This window comes from Theropithecus gelada, chromosome 14 (assembly GCF_003255815.1).
Source record: "Theropithecus gelada isolate Dixy chromosome 14, Tgel_1.0, whole genome shotgun sequence".
NCBI classification, from domain to species: Eukaryota; Metazoa; Chordata; class Mammalia; order Primates; family Cercopithecidae; genus Theropithecus; species Theropithecus gelada.
Window position 1 is genome coordinate 2,860,461 of NC_037682.1, and position 17,699 is coordinate 2,878,159.

Genomic DNA, 17,699 nt, shown 5'->3' on the forward strand with positions numbered 1-17,699 from the left:
TCTCCCACCAAGAAGGCTTGAGCTGCATCTTGTACTCTCAGAAAAGAGGAAAATAAAACATCTGGTGCCCTGGAGTGGCGTCAGGAAGCAGCGCGTCATCCCAGCCCCTGCTCTTTGTCGACAACCGGCCTCAGTGGGAGCTCCCGGTCTCCTGGGGGCCGGCACACAGCAATGTCGGTGGTCCAGGGGCCCAGCCTCCTGGGGACAGGCAGGCAGATGAGGCAGCAGGTGCGGGGTGAGCTCTCAGGCCCACGTTCCCAGCCAGCAGGCCCGGCCCTTTGTGGGTGCTGGGCTCCTTGCATGTGCTGGTGGGACATGCCTTGTGTGTGACACCGAGAGCCTGGGAGACACACGCCATCCCGCGGCTCTGTTCCTGGTGCTTTCGCCGAGTCACACGGGGTCGTCCTGGTGGTCAGGGTCTCTCATCGGCCTCTCCGCTCATCAGAGTGGTGGGTTTGGGTTAGGCAGGTGGCCCTTCCAAGGCTCCAGTCCCATCCGTGGCTGACCACTGTCCCTCTTCCTGCAGGTCACAGTCACCACCATTGGCTATGGGGACAAGGTGCCCCAGACGTGGGTCGGGAAGACCATTGCCTCCTGCTTCTCTGTCTTTGCCATCTCCTTCTTTGCGCTCCCAGCGGTAGGTGCTCCATGGTGTGTTTTCCCAGCTCCTCGGACAGCTGGGGCCCTGGGGTGGCTGCACACCCTCCCTCTGAGCAGACCCGCTTATGTTCAGAACCAAGAAGGTGCTTCCCTGCTAGAAGGTGCTATACTCCAGAGCTCCACCTGCCCTCCCTGGGGCCCTGGATGCAGACTTCCTGTTTGCAGTCCCCACTGGGGTCCTTGCAGGCAGTGTGGGAGGCAGCCTGGAGTGGCTGTGCATGGACACAGTGTGGGACAGGCCTGCTTACTCAGCCCTGGGGGGTGGGCAATGCTGCTGCCACGCCCCATGGAGACAGAATCTTGTGCCTGGAGAGAGCACTTCCACGCTGTGGCTGGCCGGGCAGGGGGTTTGTTCCATGGCCTTTCCAGAAACCACAGATTGTTAGGTGATGTGTCTAGTTCGCAGTGCCCGTATGTGGGTGTATGTGTGTTATGTGTGTATGTGCATATGTGTTTGTGCTGTGTGTGTATAATTTTATGTTACTTGTATACTATGGGTATGTGTATATGTATCGCATGGGTGTGTATTGTACCGTATATGTGCGTGCATACTGTGTATACATATTGTATGTGCATATGTTGTATTTAGTATGTGTGGTGTGTTGTGTGCACATGTATGCGTTATACATGTATATTAGTATGTTTGCATATGTGTATGTATCTGTGTGTCACAGGTATATATATTATACATCTATGTGCTGTGTACGTGTGTGTGCACATGACATGTAGACGTGTTTGTGTTAGTGTGTGTGTTAGTGTGCATTAGTGTGTTAGTGTTTGTGTGTTAGTGTTAGTGTGTGTTAGTGTTTGTGTGTGTGTGTTAGTGCGTTAGTGTGTGTGTGTGTGTTAGTGTGTGTTAGTGTGCATATCTATTGTGTGTGCGTGTGCGTCACATATGCATATGGACCACGTGATCCCCTCTGTAGACCGGGAGTTCTCTAGCTTCTGGGTGGGTCCTTTGCATCCCATCAGCTGTCCTTGGGCAGGGCGGCAGCAGTGGTGACTGAGAAGGGCCGACTTCTCACTTGCGACCCCCATCCCAGTGGTATGACCCCTTCCTGGGTGCATACAGATGGGCCAGCCCACCTGGCCCCCAGAATGGTCCCTGGGAATGGGTTAGAGAGGCTCTAGCCCTGCCCCATGGGACTGGGCCCCTTGCTGGGGCCTGGGGTATAAGTTCTGCCCCCCATGCTGGCCCAGGACAGGCAGGCTGGGCCCGAGGTGGGACTTGGGGAACTTCCAGCACTGACCATGCCTGGCCTTCCCACAACTGTGACTGGTAACCATGTCCTGAGGCTGCACCCAGCTGGCAGTGGCCTGTGTGGACGGGACCCTCCTGTCCATTCCTTCCCAGGGGATTCTCGGCTCGGGGTTTGCCCTGAAGGTGCAGCAAAAGCAGAGGCAGAAGCACTTCAACCGGCAGATCCCGGCGGCAGCCTCACTCATTCAGGTGCGGTACCTGCAAGGCCCTAGTCACTGACATTTTGGTCACTGTTATTGTTGCGTCCAGCCCTCATGGCCACCTGTCAGAACCACCATTGGCCCCTGTGTCTGCCTGGCTGGCCTGTGGGGCATACCCTGCTTGTGGAAGCCTTGGCTTCTCTGGTGATGGGGTGAGCATGGGGCGCTGGAGCCTGTCTTCCTCCAAAGCCACTCCCATCAAGGGCCATACCCTGTGGGCTGGAGAGGAGGCACGGCCGTGGCCATGCCAGGAGTGGACGTGGTTGGCTCTGAGGCTCCCTTGCGCTCCCATTCTCCCTCCCATTGCACAACAACCTGAGGGCTGTCTGGGAGTGGCGGAGCCAGGTGATTGTCCCCAAGGGAGGTAGGACCCAGCTGTGCAGTTGGTGCCTTCTGGAGGGCCTGGCATCCCTCAGGGCTCGGGAGGCCCTGGTGCCTGGAGGTGAGGGCTGGCGATGGACGGCATGGGCCTCCCTCTGGGCTCACAAGGCCAGTGGGCAGGGAAAGGCAGAGCCCTGGAGCATCATGGGCAGGAAGGTCCTGGAGGTGGGTGGGAGGCAGGCAGTACCAAGCTCTGGGACGCTGGGCTCTGGCTCTGTCACTCCAGACTCTCCAGGACCCACCAGAGAATGGGACTGCCCTGTTAACATAAGCAAGGACTTAGTACAGAAGCCACTTGAGAATTGCATCCCTGTGGGTCTCTCTTGTTGGCCACCGCAGGGCCAGGGCTGCCCTGAGGAACAGCTGCTGAGGGGCCCGGAGGGTGGGCATTGCTAGGTTGAATGACAAGTGCCCGCTAGGGATAGGGCCTCTGCCCAGTGCAGTGGCTGGGAGCAGTGTCAGCTCCTCTGGGCACACGGCCTGATGTCCCCCAGGAAGGCCCAGGGCCTGGGCAGCCCCTGCTGGCTGGGGTGCCCCCTGCAGGCCTCCTGAGCTTGCTGCCCCAGGCAAGGCCCAGGCTATCAGGGGCAAGTCGCAGTCCTGCCAGGCTCCTGGCTCAGCTATCGGGGGGCTGTGAGCTCCCACCCTCAGCCTGACTTCACAGTTTCTCCTTCCCAGGAGACCGTAAATCAGGCCCGTAAACCCACCTTGGTCCCAGCGTGAGCATGCTGGCCACCCACGCCCAGCAGGGGACCACATTGGATTCCTGGTCCCACTCCTTGGGAACCACAGGTCCTGTGAAAGGGGGCTCCCTCGGAAGCTGCACACACTGTGGGAGGACTGGAGTGGGGGCCCCAGGTGACAGGCCTGCACAGGAGCAGGGCAGGGGTTGTGGGGTTTGCCAGGGTTGGGGGACCACGTGGAGTGCTCGTCCTGTATGTGTGATGCTCGGGCCTTGGAAGGCTGGGCTTGTGCCCTTGCCTGCCTGTCCCTGGGTGCTGGGTGGGAGTGAGGGCTGCAGGTGCCCCTTGCCAGCTGCTGTGTCTATCTGGGACTATCACCCAGGAGCCCACCAGTGTGGGGACACATTCTCCACTTGGCCCTCTCTCAGGCTTATGTGGCCAGTGATGACAAGGCCACCAGGATGTGTCCTCATACAAGGCCCTGGGAGCCCCTCCTGCCCACCTGGACGCTGCACAACTTCCCCCCGCCAAGTCCCCTACCAATAGTGTCCCCTCCTCCCACTGTTCCCATGTGGTGCTGCCATAGGGTCTCTCTGAAATGCTGGCTTCAGAGCTGCACCCATATGCCATCAGAGGCTCTCCCAACTGCAAGGTGGCACTCACAGGCCTCTAGGAGAGACCTCACCTCCTGTCAGCCCAAGGGACCCTGCCTCTCCCTGCCCCCTATTCAGCACCTGCAGGTCCTGGACAACCTCTCTTTCTCAGCCCTTCCTTACTGTGTGGCCGCTGGTTGCCTATTTCTGCATTGGTCTCCTATGCACGCTGTGCACCCTGGCACCCGGGGACGATGTGCGACCTGCCCACCTTTGCGAGTCTTGCCTTTGGCTCAAGGCTGGCTCAGGGCCGGTAAAGACCTTTGTGGTGTCCCAGCTGTGGGTAACAGTTGGCCCAGGCAGCGGTGAGCTGCCTGGTACAGCAAGGGACCAAGCCAGGTTGCCTGGGCAGAGGGTCTGGGAGCTGGGACCACGTCAAGCCTGGGACTCTGAGGTCCCAGACCCTGCCACCCAGAGGGGAGGGGGTCCGGCCTGGGGAACAGGGAGGGGGAGCTGTAGCTTCCATAAGGGCCCCCACTGGGTGGCTCAGCAGGTGACAGCCTCTCCCCCGACCAACCTCAGACCGCATGGAGGTGCTATGCTGCCGAGAACCCCGACTCCTCCACCTGGAAGATCTACGTCCGGAAGCCCTCCCGGAGCCACACTCTGCTGTCACCCAGCCCCAAACCCAAGAAGTCTGTGGTGGTGAGTAGCCCACCTGCCACCAGGGCAGGGCCTTCTTGCTAGCAGGTGGGGGGGCCGTGGGGGCCGCAGCACAAGGCTGGGATCTCACCATGCATTTGACCTGGTGCGGCCTATGTCAGGGTGTCAGCATCGTTCGGGACACTGAGCTATACACCCGATGCTAGGTTCCTGCTATCCCAATGTCCCCCAGCTTGGGGGTATGTAGGATCGGTCATTCCAGGGTCAGGGCATGAGACCTCCAGAGAGAGAGCTCTGGGAGCAGGACGCGCTGGAAAGAAGGCTCTTCAGAGGGCCTTGGGGTTGGGCTTGCCATGTGGGGCGCAGTGGGTGGTGAGCAGTGGGCAGTGGGAGGGGAGCAGCAGGGGAGGGAGGTGATGCAGGGGTGTAGCGAAGGGGGTCTGGAGGTCACAGGGCAGTGGAGTTTGGCAGGTGCCAGGCAGAAGTCTTGTGACGTGGCTGGGGTCATAAGAGGGGTTGGGGCTGATGCTGGCATGGTTCCGTTTCCTGGCCTGTGCCCACACCCTCTGTGGAGAGACCTGGCCTTCCCAGTTTCCAGCTGCCAGTGGAGCCTCCATACCGACTGTTCCCTGTGCTGGAATGTTCCCCCAGATTTCCACACAGCCTGCTCCCTGACTTCAGGCGCCGTCTTCATGCCCTGCTGGCCCCTAGCCTGTTCCCCCCATATGCATTCACCCCTACTGGTCACAGCTCCCATTACCACTTCCACTGGCACCATCTTGTATGTCTGTCTGCTTCCTGCTGTCCTGTTAGCGAGGCCATGAGCTCACAGGGCAGCACCAGGGCCAAGCCCCCCATGTGACCCCCAGCAGCCCTGCCCTGTCTCTGTGTGAGGACTCTGGAGCTGGCCCCAGGCCTCCGGTCCCTGTCCAGGTGTATGTGATGTCGCTGTCCAGGTGTATGTGATGGGGGCTGGGCTCAGGGCAGCTGTACAGGCACTTTGGGGCCAGCGTAAGGCCTGGCAGACGACGTCCAGGAACCGCTAATCTATTGTCTGTTTTTTTTAGGTAAAGAAAAAAAAGTTCAAGCTGGACAAAGACAATGGGGTGAGTCCCGGAGAGAAGATGCTCACAGTCCCCCATATCACGTGCGACCCCCCAGAAGAGCGGAGGCTGGACCACTTCTCTGTTGACGGCTATGACAGTTCTGGTGAGAACCCCTCAAGCAGGTGTGGGCCGCAGGGCTGGGAAGGTCACTGCCTTTTTTGGAAGCCCGAGCAAGCCAATGAGTTTCTCCCTTGGGCTGGGGTCTCTGATAACGAGGTATGAACAGACAGAGAGTGGAGCTTCTAGAAACTTCTGTAAACCTTCCAGCCACCTTCCCCTCAGAGTCTTCCCAAGGAGGGGCTGGCCACACCTTCTGATGCGAGAGGAAGCCTGGGCAGATGACAGGATGGGTCAGCTCTGTCCGGCCGTGCTGAGGGAAGGCTATGTTCCTGATTCCAGCTGCCTGGCTTCCTCCCAGCTGAGCCCACGGGCTGTGGTTGGAAAGTGTCTGGGGTGACCTCTGGGCCCACTGGCAGGGAGACCAGAGGTAAGGGGTCTGGGCATGGGGCTCTGGAGGAGAAGCACCAGGCCTGGGTAAAACGTGGGGGGTCTGATGGGACAGGCCGTTCTCATGCAGCCTGGAGGCCACGAGCCTGTACGTGATGGTGTGGCTCGGGCCTGCGTCCCTCCTCTCACCCCTGCAGCAGGGGCTGGGATGAAGCTACCTTCTGCAGCACCTGATAATTGGATGGCAGACCTGTCTAGGGTTTAGATGCCCTCCATCCCGGGTAAGGGGTTTTACCCACGCTAACTCGTAAGCATGGCTCTTTGACAGACGTGGAGAGCGAGGCCCTGGAGGCTGGGCTCGTGTGCTCCAGCCACATGGCAGGGACACAGCAGTGCCTGGTTGTGGCCCCCATATGCCTCCTGCCAACTTCTGCTGTTCCCAGAAGTGCAGTTGGCTGAGCACTCACACAGCAGGTAACCTGTGGTGATGCCAGAGCATCAGTGCTTGGTCTCCCCACACTGCTCCAGGGCAGACCTGGCCTCCTGGCTGCTTCAGGAGGCACACGTGATGCATCCGTCATCTTGGGACCAGTTTTGAGACAAACCTCCTATAGGACAGGACCATGAACTGGCCAGCTCTACAGAGTGTGAGGGCTGGAGACCTCATGCTCCCTGGCCACAGATGCCCTTGAGAGTTAGGAGAGGTGGAAGGGACCCCGCTTCTCCCTGGGAGCTCCAACTTCTCTCGCATATGACTTCAATGCCCACTTCTGGGGACTGTGATCCCAAACTGCCAAATTCTCTAGCAGCTCTCTTAAAACCAAATGTGAAGGATTCTGGCTTTTTCTGACCTCTGAGCCCAGTGTTAGGGTATTTGAGATAGCTGTGCTGCCACCAGGACAGGGGCGTGCCCCTTGTCTTCCCAGGAGAAAACACAGTGAAGCCTGTTTGCTCCCCAGTACCTCGTGCAAAGGTGCCATCTGTGACCCTGCTCGCTGCTTCCTCTGAGGCAGACACAGTGGTGACTGTGTTCTGATACAAAGATGGCACTTGCTGGCTGCTGCACTGTAGCACCAATGCAGGGGCCCTGGCAAACGTTTGCAGAAGCCCCTGTCCCAGGGTGCGGTCCCCCTGGGGGGAAAGGGGCACCTGTTTTGAAAACACTTGGTTGTCATAGTGCCAGAAAGAAGCACTAGTTCAGGCCCATGCGAAACAGTGGCCTTGCCCTCCCAGCATGGGAGAGCCCTCATTTTCCAGGTGGTGGGGGGAGCACAGCATTTGAAGCCCACTCCCCTTTGACCACTTGCTGTTGTCCAGACAGACATCACGCACTTGGGCCTTGCATTGGTTCCTGCTCACCTTGTTTCTGCTCACCTGGTTTCTGCCCCTTGAAGTCTCAGACCCCTTCTTCCATGACTCCAAGGCATGTCCCTCTAAGGAGGCTTGACCCCACCCTGGAGGGACTGCTCCCCACTCTCCCTGCCTTCCATGCCCCGTGGGAGGACTCCATGTGGCCCAGTTCCTTGGAAACTTGACCCCACTGTTCTGGACTCTGGGCTATTGGAAGCCAGGCCCTGACTCAGTTGTGCCAAGTGGCCAGGGTTCCATGCCTGGCAGAGGAGGTGGGTCATCCACCTTGCCCTCCCATCCAGGTCATATGATCCATTCCCTCCTCAGCAGCTGTCCCTTTACCCTTTGGTCACTTCTGTATCCATCCCGCCCCTCTCAGACCTCTTCCCAGTGCCTGGGACCAACCCGAATGTTCCAGCTTACCAGCAGTTGTAAGGATGCTGTCACATCGTATGCATGGCAGAGAGGGGACAAACCCACACTGTTCACAACCCTTTGTGCTCACAGACACCAGCCCAGCCCGCCAAGCTCCAGTTTATTCAGGATGGCTCACCTGCATCACCCCATCCTTGGCAGGAGGCTGGGTGGCGTTCCCTGCCCCTTGGGGCTTTCCTGGGCATCCACTGTGGAAGTCACCAGGCAAGACCAAGTCCAGGCACCCGCTCCACTGGGCACCAGGCTCCCCGGGGCCTTAGATGCCATCAGGATTTGGCTGGGACCCGGCCACATCTCTGAGCCCCTGGGATGTGCTCCCGCCTGCCCGCTGGAGCCGGCACAAAGGGCGATTGTGCCAACCAGTGCCCAGTGCCCCCACAGCTCTGGATTCAGGGCTGGGACCATTGTCTCCATGCAAATGGGGGCTTTCTGCGCATGCTAACGGGCAGGTGGGCGTGGCCGGGGGCTGGGGACGCAGCCTGTGTGCGGCCTGGAGAAGCATCGCTTGCTGCTTGCTGAATGCGGGGCAGCCCGAGTCGATGCCATCCATTCAGCCTGGTTAGTGTTATGAAGTCATTAGTGCTGTCTGCGGAATGTTAATGAGGGGCGAGTGCGGAGAAAGTCAGGCGCCTTTTGTGGAATGCTCCTCCACGGAGAAGGTTTCTCTTTCCTGCTGGACTTTTTTCTTTCCTAACTTGATAAGTCAGCCCAGGCTGGAGCCACCAGATTTCTGGAGCCTGAGCTGTCGGCCTGGCCCCCAGGGACCTAGAGCAGCCCCTGATACTCCTGAGTCCCCTTTGCCCAGAAGGCTCTTGGAGAGTCCTGGCATGGGGAGAAGGGCATGCGGATCCCAGGGCAGATGCCACCCCTGGGGAAGCCCCACAGCCCCACTCCCTCAAGGAGGGTATGAACAGCCACACTGATCCCCCGCAAAGGCCAACCCAGGCCTCAACCTTGCCTGACTGTGCTTTCTGTTGTGTGAACCCGCAGATTAGGCAGAAGTCCCCTTGTCCCTGCCTCAGGGCTCCTACCTGTCTGCGCCATCCACCTGCACACAGGCCCCTGCAGCTTGTGCTCTAGCTGGTGCTATGCAGTGTTGGCCCCATTTATAGATGGAGAAACGGAAGGACAGGGCCATGTGGGCAACTCCTGAGGACACCTGTGTGTCCTGACACCCCACTGAGCCTGCCAAGAGGCACATGCAGGTATGGCAGTGGCAGACCTCAGGGGAGGGAGGCTGGGAAGGAAGAAGGTCCCTCACGGTGGCATCAGAACACAGACTAACCTGCAGCAAAAATGGGCTGCGTGGTCCCTGCAGAGCAGCCTCACTAAGGGGAGGAACCAGCCCTCATCCCATCAGGAAGGGCCTGCTGCCGTTCCCCCAACCTTCTGACCTGGGTAGAAAGGGAGGGGAATGTCAGCAGCCGCCCAGCCGGAGAGCCAGAGCGCAGCAGGGGCTGACCAGCCTAGCCCTAGGGTCTTTGCAGTGAAGTGTCACAGACTGCTCATGAAGGATGCATGGGGACCCAACCTCATGCCGCTTGGCTTGGCAGTGTTGAAGGGACGGGGGACCTGCGAGGATGCGGCGGCCATTGTCCATGCCTAGCCTGGGGAGCCTGACACTCACAGCCCGGCTGCTGCTGCCTTGGGGGTCCTGAAGATCCTCTGTATGCTTGCGGGGTGGGGGCAGACACAGGCAGCCTCCTGCCCAGGGGATCCAAGCAGGCACAGGCCATCCACATCTGCAGGTCAGAAGAGGCCTGGGCTGGAGCCACATACTGGCCATCCTGCCTCGCTGTCCCTGTCTCAGAGCCACTGTGTTCACTCTGCCTGGAACTGTCTTTCCTGGATCCCAGAAGTCCTGAAGGAGCCACCTCCATCCTGTGCTGACTACCCCGCCCCTCCTCCACTCTAGTTGTCTCCACAGCCAGGTCACCATTGACCAGGTTGTCCAGTCCCCTCCTCAAAGGGGAGTGGCCATTTGTTTTTCACTACTGACCCTTCCCGAGCTGGTACCATACGTAACCCATGGTGGGTACACGATAAAAATACAGGGCTGTGCCACCAGGGTTTTGTCTTGACAAAGGGGCCGGAGGTGGGTTGTCAAGAGCAGGGCTGGCCGGAGGTGGCCTCCTGAACACCCGAGTCCCTAGGAGGGCAGAGGAGACTTCCCCAAATTCACTGGTCCTGGAGGCCGCCTCAGAGGCCTTTTGCTGCTCAGAGAACACTGGGCTGGAAGGTCGGGGTCTGTGACGTAGGATCGGGTAGCATGCACGTGTCCACCGGCCTGGAGGTCATTCTGAAGGGCTTCTGGGGAGGTGTCTTCAAAGCTGTGCCTGTGTATGTCACCACGTGTTTGTCAGGTGACCTGGGATGATTGTGTGGTTTCCCATTTGTGAAGTGGGGCAGCGTGCTGGAGGAGCATGCATCACATACCCAGAGGTCCCCGTGTGGCCTGGGGTCTCATCCTTCACACTCGTATGTGTGCTTTTTGGAAGCATGCGTCATGGAACAGCCTAACTTCTCACTTCTACGCTTGTGAGCCTGGTTCTCACAGGGTCAGGCTATAGCCTCCTCCTGCTCCCAGCTTGACATCCTCAGCCCAACACACCAAGCCTGGCCTTTCACCCACTCCTCCATTCAAGCTGTGTGTTCTGATTGTACATTTTTGGTGGCTGCTGCAGGATTAAATCCTGAATGCTTTGCCAATTGAGATCAAAAGTCACCCCAACTCCTCTGGAACCTCACTGGGACCTCAAGGTGCTCCAGATCGTACTGTCTCCTGCCGTTTCCTGGGCCTTTGTTGCCCAGTGTTTTGGTTTTGTCTTTTAAACAATCCTCTTTTTGTTGATGCTGCATACATCTAGATATTTACTCATGGACTTGCAGTTTTCTGTCTCACTGTTTGGATTTAATTTCCTTTTTCCTGAAGTCTGTGATTCCTTCAGTGAAGGTAAACTCTCAGTTTCTGGTTGTCTGAAATATTTTTACTTTGCCTTTATTCTTGGATGATGATTTCGTTGGGGGGAAAGTTACAGGTTAATGTGTACATTTTGTCTGAAGACCCTGGAGCTATAACACCGCAGTCTCCTAGCTTCTGTGGCTCATCAGACTAATTGATTTTCCTTTGTAAGTGACCCTACCTCTAGTGACTTCAGAAACCTTCCTTTTGACTTCAGTGTTCAGAAATTTCACTGTACTGTACCAAGGTGGTGGATTATTTTTATTTATCGTGCCTACAATTTGTTGTGATTCCTGAATCTGAGGATTTATGTCTTTCGTCAACTGTGGAAAGTCAGTACCATTATGTTGTAGAATATTGCCTCCCCTAATGCTTCTGATCTTTTCCAGAAACTTCTATTTGACCATCTCATTGTCTTCCTCAGCTATCTCATAGATTTTCTATCTCTGTCTCCCTCTGCTTCATTCACAGAATTTTCCATGCAGTTTCTAACTCTTGAGATGTTTCTTTTCCACTGCTTTATCCACCCACTGAGACTTTCAGTTACATATTTTTTCCATTCCTATAAATCCTTGTATGTGGGTTTAATTTGCTTTATTTTAGCATCTTGTACCTTTCTCATATTTTAAACTACAACTTTAAATCTTTAGGTCATTTGAACCTGTGTATTTTGTACGCTCTATCATGTCATTTCATCATCTGCAGTTCTTGGAGAATCTAATTCTGTTCACTGTAGTTTTTCCTGACTCTTGCTCATGATGGCTCATTTCACTGTGGGTGTGCAATTTAGATCATGAGTTTGTGTGGTGGATGTTTTTGTTTGTGGGGTTCCTATGTATCCTGTATAAGGTACATGCCTCTGGAGAAGCTGTACTTTTGCTTGTACAGGGTGACTGAGTGAACCAATCCAGGACCTTCATGATACATGTTTTAGAAATGGGATCTTCTAGACAACCTATGCAGTGTAAACAGAAACCCCAGTCTCCTGTGAGAGCAAGTCTAAGTTACATATATTGAGAGGAGAGTTTTATTTTATAAAGTAAAACTGTCTTTATTTGCAGAAGACATGGTTATCTATGTAGAAAATCTGATGAATATACAAGATGACCACTATGACTAATGTATGAGTTTAGTAAGGTGGCAGATACAAGATTAATATGAAAAATCAATTCCATTCATATATTCTTGCAGCAAATAACCAGAAATTGAAATTTTTAAAATACAGGCATGTCTCATTCTTATTGACTGCACTTTGGTTGCACTTTGCTGATAATGCATTTTTTACAAATTGAAGGTTTGTGGCAACCCTGCTCAAGTTGAAGCCAGTGTTCATTTACCATTTCAATAATCCTAGGGCCCTTAAGAATTATGCTAAATCTACTCTGCTTATGCTCTATAATGGAACAACAAAGCCTGATGACAGTACATCTGTTGACAACATGGTTTACTGAATATGTTGAGCCCATTTTTGAGACCTACTGCTCAGACAAAAAGATTCCTCTCAAAATGTTACTGCTCAATGACAGTGCACCTGGTCATCCAAGACCTCTGATGGAGATGTACAAGAAGATTAATGTTGTTCTTATGCCTGCTAACACAACCTCCATTCTGCAGCCCATAATCAAGGAGTAATTCCAACTTCGAAGTCTTATTATTTAAGAAATGCATTTTATAAGGCTATAGCGGTCATAGAGAGTGATTGCTTTGATGAATCTGGCCAAAGTAAATTGAAAACACTTTAGAAAAGAATCACCATTCTAGATGAAATTGAGAACATTAGTGATTCATGGAAGAAGGTAAAAATATCAACATTAACAGGAATTGGGAAAAAGTTGATTTCAACCCTCTTGGATGACTGTGAGGGGTTGAAGATTTCAGTGGAGGAAGTAACTGCTGATGTGAAAACTGCAAGAGAACTAGAATTAGAAGTGGAGCCTGAAGATGTGGCTGAAATATCATTAGTTATTAGAGAAATGCAAATGAAAGACACCATGAAATACCAGTACCCAATTATTATATTGTATAAAATTAGGGAGATGGATGATACCAAGTGTTGGTGAAGATGTGTCGGAGGTGGAACTCTCACATGCTCCTGGTGAGAATGCAAAGTCCAAAGCGATGCAACCATTTGGGAAACAGTTCAGCAGTTTCTTAATGTGTTAAATATATACCTACCATATTCCACAGCCATTCTATTCTTAGGTATTTATCCAGGAGAAATAAGATCATATGCATGCCACCATTTGTACATGGAATATTCATAGCAGCTTTATAAAAACTGGAAACCCAAAACTGGAGGCAACCCAAATGCCCATCATTTGAATAGATTTTTTTCAAAGTTGTGGTATATTTCTACAATGGAATACTACTCAGAAATACAAAGGAATGAACCATTGATACACCTACAATATGGATAAATTGCAACATAATTATGGTGAGTGAAAGAAGCCAGACCAAAAAAAAAAAAAAGAAGAGTACATGGTATCTTATTTATGTAAAAATCTACAAAATGACCACTAATATAGAGTGGCAAAAATGTCAGTGGTTATCAGTGGTTACCTGGGGGTCAGGGGTAGTGGCATGAGGGAAAAGGACAAAAGGGCACAAAAAAACTTTTGGGGCAGTGGATATGTTCATTATCATAATCATGGCAATGGTTTCATCGTGTGTCAAAAGTTACCAAATTGCACACTTTAAACATATGCAAGTTATGTCAATTATACCTCAATAAAGCTGTTTATAATAAATATGTAATATAAATACATAATATATATTTTGCATAGCAAAAAAATACTGAAAATACTTTTTTATTGATAACCTAAAGAAACCAGTTGCCACTCACCTATAGGCATGGGGCTAATTTAATTGCTATATAAAAATGCTCTTGGCCAGGCTGCGGTAGCTCACGCCTGTCCCAGCACTTTGGGAGGCCGAGGTGGGCAGATCACAAGGTCAGGAGATCAAGACCATCCTGGCTAACACGGTGAAACCCCATCTCTACTAAAAAAATACAAAAAATTAGCCAGGCGTGGTGGCGGGTGCCTGTAGTCCCAGCTACTTGGGAGGCTGAGGCAGGAGAATGGCGTGAACCCTGGAGGCAGAGCTTGCAGTGAGCCAAGATCACGCCACTGCACTCCAGACTGGGAGAGAGAGAGGGAGAGACTCCATCTCAAAAAATTTAAAAAAAAAAATAAATAAAGATAAAAGTTAAACAGTTCACAGAAAAGGAAATACCAATGATTCTTAAGAATGAAAATATGCCAGATGACTTCAATTATGACAGAAATGCAAATTAAAGCAATGGGGTTTTTGAAACTTATCTGATTATTAAATATCAAAGAGTTTGATAACACTCTATGGGTATGTGTAACGGGAAACTCTCAGTCATTGATGTTGGAAAAATAAATTGATACAAACCTCTGTGGAGATAAATAAGGCAATCTCAATCAAAATTAAAGATGCATATGCCTTTGAATCATTCTAGAAATTTATTCTACACATATCTTACACATTTGCAAAATAATCCATCATTAGGATATTGATTTCTGCAATTGTTAAATAGCAAATAATTGCAAACCACCAACATGCCCATCAGTGGAGGTCTGCTTCAAGTAGCATATCTCTATTAAACAGTCATCAAAACTGTGAAGCTGCACTCTCATCACTGGTGCAGACCATCCCTGATATCTGATCCTAGAAATAACAGTACATCTTTCAGAAGAGTATGAAATCTGCCATTATGTGGGGGCAAATACAATGGTTTACAAAACAAAGTTTTATCTGCCTTGTTCTGTGTCTTGGAACTGTTTGAAGAACGTTGGGATTATCTTTTCTGTAAAGGTTAAATAGAACCGAGTTGTAAAACCATCTGGGCCTGATACATGTTTTATAGGACATCTTTAGTAATTTCTTTTTAGTCTGTTTTATGATAAGTTGTTATACATTAGTTTATTGCATCTTTTGGAGTGATTTATTCACTCCTATTTAATTTCCTCAAGTGTTTCAATTGTGTTGCCACTCGGTAGCAACTAATTTTTTCCTTTAGTGATTTTATGGTCTCTATCATCTCTTTGTTTTTCTTTTCCTTTATGCCTGAACTTTTGTAGTTTTTCTCCTTTTTTCTTAAGCACATGAGAAATTTATCTATTTTATTTATATTATCAGAAAACTATCTTTGTACTCTTTGTTATCTATTTCATTAATCTAAGCTTTTATAGCTGTTAATTCCCTTTTCTTGGCTAACTCTGTTTTCTTTTACTTAAGAGTCATAGTTCATTTATTTGAAGTTCTTCTACTAAAGGCATTTTTAAAGGCTATAAATTTTCCTCTGATTGCAGCTTTAGCTGTGACACATAGATCTGATTATGAAATATGTTCCTTTTCATTGCTTTCTTGATAGTTTTTATTTTGTGTTTTGATTTTTCTCTTTAGAGTTCTTTTAATGTCTTCTTAATTTTTAAGCAGTAAATTTTTATCACTGTTATTTATTTCTAATTTAGTAGGCTTACAGTGAAAGGATGTAGCCTATGAAGTCTCCACTTTTTTTTAATGAAGATTTTGTGTCCAAGTATGTAAATAAGACCATTATTTTTGTAAATGCTCCACAGACCTCAGAAAATATTTTCTGTATTTGTAGGACACAAAGTTTTATTTGTATACATGGACAGCTAAAATGTATATTGAGATGGATTGTGTGTGTGTATATATATTTACATATATATATATATATATGTTTATTCATTGCCTCATTTAGGTCTGCTCTGCCCTTAGTTTAAAAAAAAAACAAAAAACAAAAAAAAAACCTAATACATCTGCCAAATTCGGATACAGGAAAATTAAATCCTTCCTGTACAATTACGTTTCTAAAACTTGAGTGGCAGGTTTCATGGAGTGGTTTGGAGCATAGCCTATATGGCCAACCTTCTTAGGGCCATAGCCCAGCTCTGCCATTTTCTTACATGGCCCTAAGCAAGCTACTGCATTCTCTGTGCCTCAGTTTCCACATCTGTGAAATCAGGATCCTAACTGTGCCTGCTCCCAGGACTCCTGTCTTGACTGAGTTAGAACATGTAAGTGCTCACCCAGGGCCCATATGCAGCAGTCTTGTGTCTATGTCTACTGCCAAATTGGCCCCAGGCTCTATCAACACCAGATCAGCTCTGCTCTCCTTCCAAACACTTGTACCACAAATCTAGGGGCTATTCTTACTTTTAGTGTCCTTAATATTGTATTACTTTCTAATATTCACTTTAACTTTACAGATGAGTAGAATGGAATAGATGTGTTTCAGTACAGAACTTTTTTCTTATGTTTGCTTGGGCTCCCCTCCTCTCTGTTACCTATGTTGATAATCTAGGATTTGTTGTCTAACATTTTTCCTGATGTTCACATAATATTCAATGAAATAAAATACATGTGACATAATGAAGGCATTATCATTGTTTTCCAAACTCATGGGATCATATCATACCTGGTTTCTGCATCTTGTTTTTCTCAATCAGTAAAATAGTAAAAATGTCCCTAAGGCTGCTGGAACAATTTTATTTTGATTTAATTCTATCTCTAATTGAATTTTATTTCTATTTCAATTCTATTCTAAAATTTATAATCGCTGCTTAATTTCCTTTGGTGTACATATTCTGTGATGTTCTCTATTGCTTAAAATTCATTTTGTTTCTGAACATAGGTTCTTGAACCTGTTTCTATGTACAGAACTTTTATTTCTATGTGATAAATTTCCAGAATGTATTAGTTTGCTAGGGCTGCCATAACAAAAATACCACAGGCTGGGTGGCTTAGATGGCAGACATTTATTTCTCACAATTCTGGAGGATAGAAGTCTGAGATCAAGGTGTCAGCAAGGTTGCTTTCCCTGAGGCCTCTCTCCTTGCCTTGCAGATGGCTGCCTTCTTCCTGTGTCATCACATGGTCGTTGCTCTGTGCACTTGCACCCCGGTGTTTCTCTGTGTGTCCAAATATCCTTTTCTTTAAGGGCACCCGTCACATTGGATTAGGGCCACCCTAACAGCCTCATTGTAGCTTCATCACCTTTTCAAAGGTCCTGTCTCCAAATATGCTGAGTCACATGCTGAGGTATTAAAGACTAGGGCTTCAATTGCAAATCTTGTGGGACACAATTCAGCCCATGACACAGGCATAGGCATGTTAATTTCAGTGATGTGGCCAGGTTGTTTTTCTTGGGTTGTCTGACCTTGAATTCCACAGGCAGGGTTCCTCTTTCCGGGCCGGCATTCCTGCCCACCCATCCTGGCAGAGTTGACTTGTTGTCAGCCAAGTGGGGCAGAGTTTCTCCACTGTACCTCTATTGACATCTAGTACCGGATAAGTCTTTGTTGAGGGAGGAAGTCCTGTCCATTGTAAGATGTTTAGCAGCATCTCTGGCCTCTACCAGGAAGCCAGCAGCATCATTCCCTCAGTTATGACAACCAAAAACATCTCGACATGTTGCCACATGTCCCCTGGAGGGCAAAATTGCCCCCAGTTGTGACCTGCTGGGCTAAGGTGGTCCCTCAGGATTCTTTCTTAAAACAAAACAAACTTTATTTGGCAATAATTTTGAACTACAGAAAAATTACAAGCATGAGATATAAAACACCTATATACCCTTCACTAAGACTTACCAGTTTACTAATTGTTGCATTTTGCCACATTCGCTTTATCATTTGAACCCCTTTCTCTACATTATATTCACATAACATGTTTTTCTGAAACATCTGTGAGTTGCATACTCCACAGCCCTTTGCCCCTAAACATTTTGCTGTGTATTTCTGAAAAATAAAGATATTATCTTTGAAAGCAAGAATACAGTTATCGACTTCTGCAATTAAACATCGATATAATACTTTTACCTAATTTAATGCCTATGTTCCCATTTTGTCAGTTGCCACGACAATGTCCTTTGTAGCATTTTTTCCTCCACTGAAAGATCCAGTTCAGG

The 17,699-nt window shown here is 50.1% G+C and overlaps 1 protein-coding gene across 2 annotated transcripts in view; it reads left to right on the plus strand.

Moving 5' to 3' along the window:
• KCNQ1 (potassium voltage-gated channel subfamily Q member 1) overlaps positions 1–17,699 on the plus strand; it is a 400,428-nt gene that overhangs the window by 138,671 nt on the left and 244,058 nt on the right. For both annotated transcript variants that reach the window (XM_025357922.1, XM_025357923.1), the window contains exons 7-10: positions 527–637; positions 2,015–2,110; positions 4,361–4,483; positions 5,509–5,650. In XM_025357922.1, the coding sequence (XP_025213707.1) occupies positions 527–637; positions 2,015–2,110; positions 4,361–4,483; positions 5,509–5,650 (472 nt within the window). The remainder of the gene's footprint in view (positions 1–526; positions 638–2,014; positions 2,111–4,360; positions 4,484–5,508; positions 5,651–17,699) is intronic.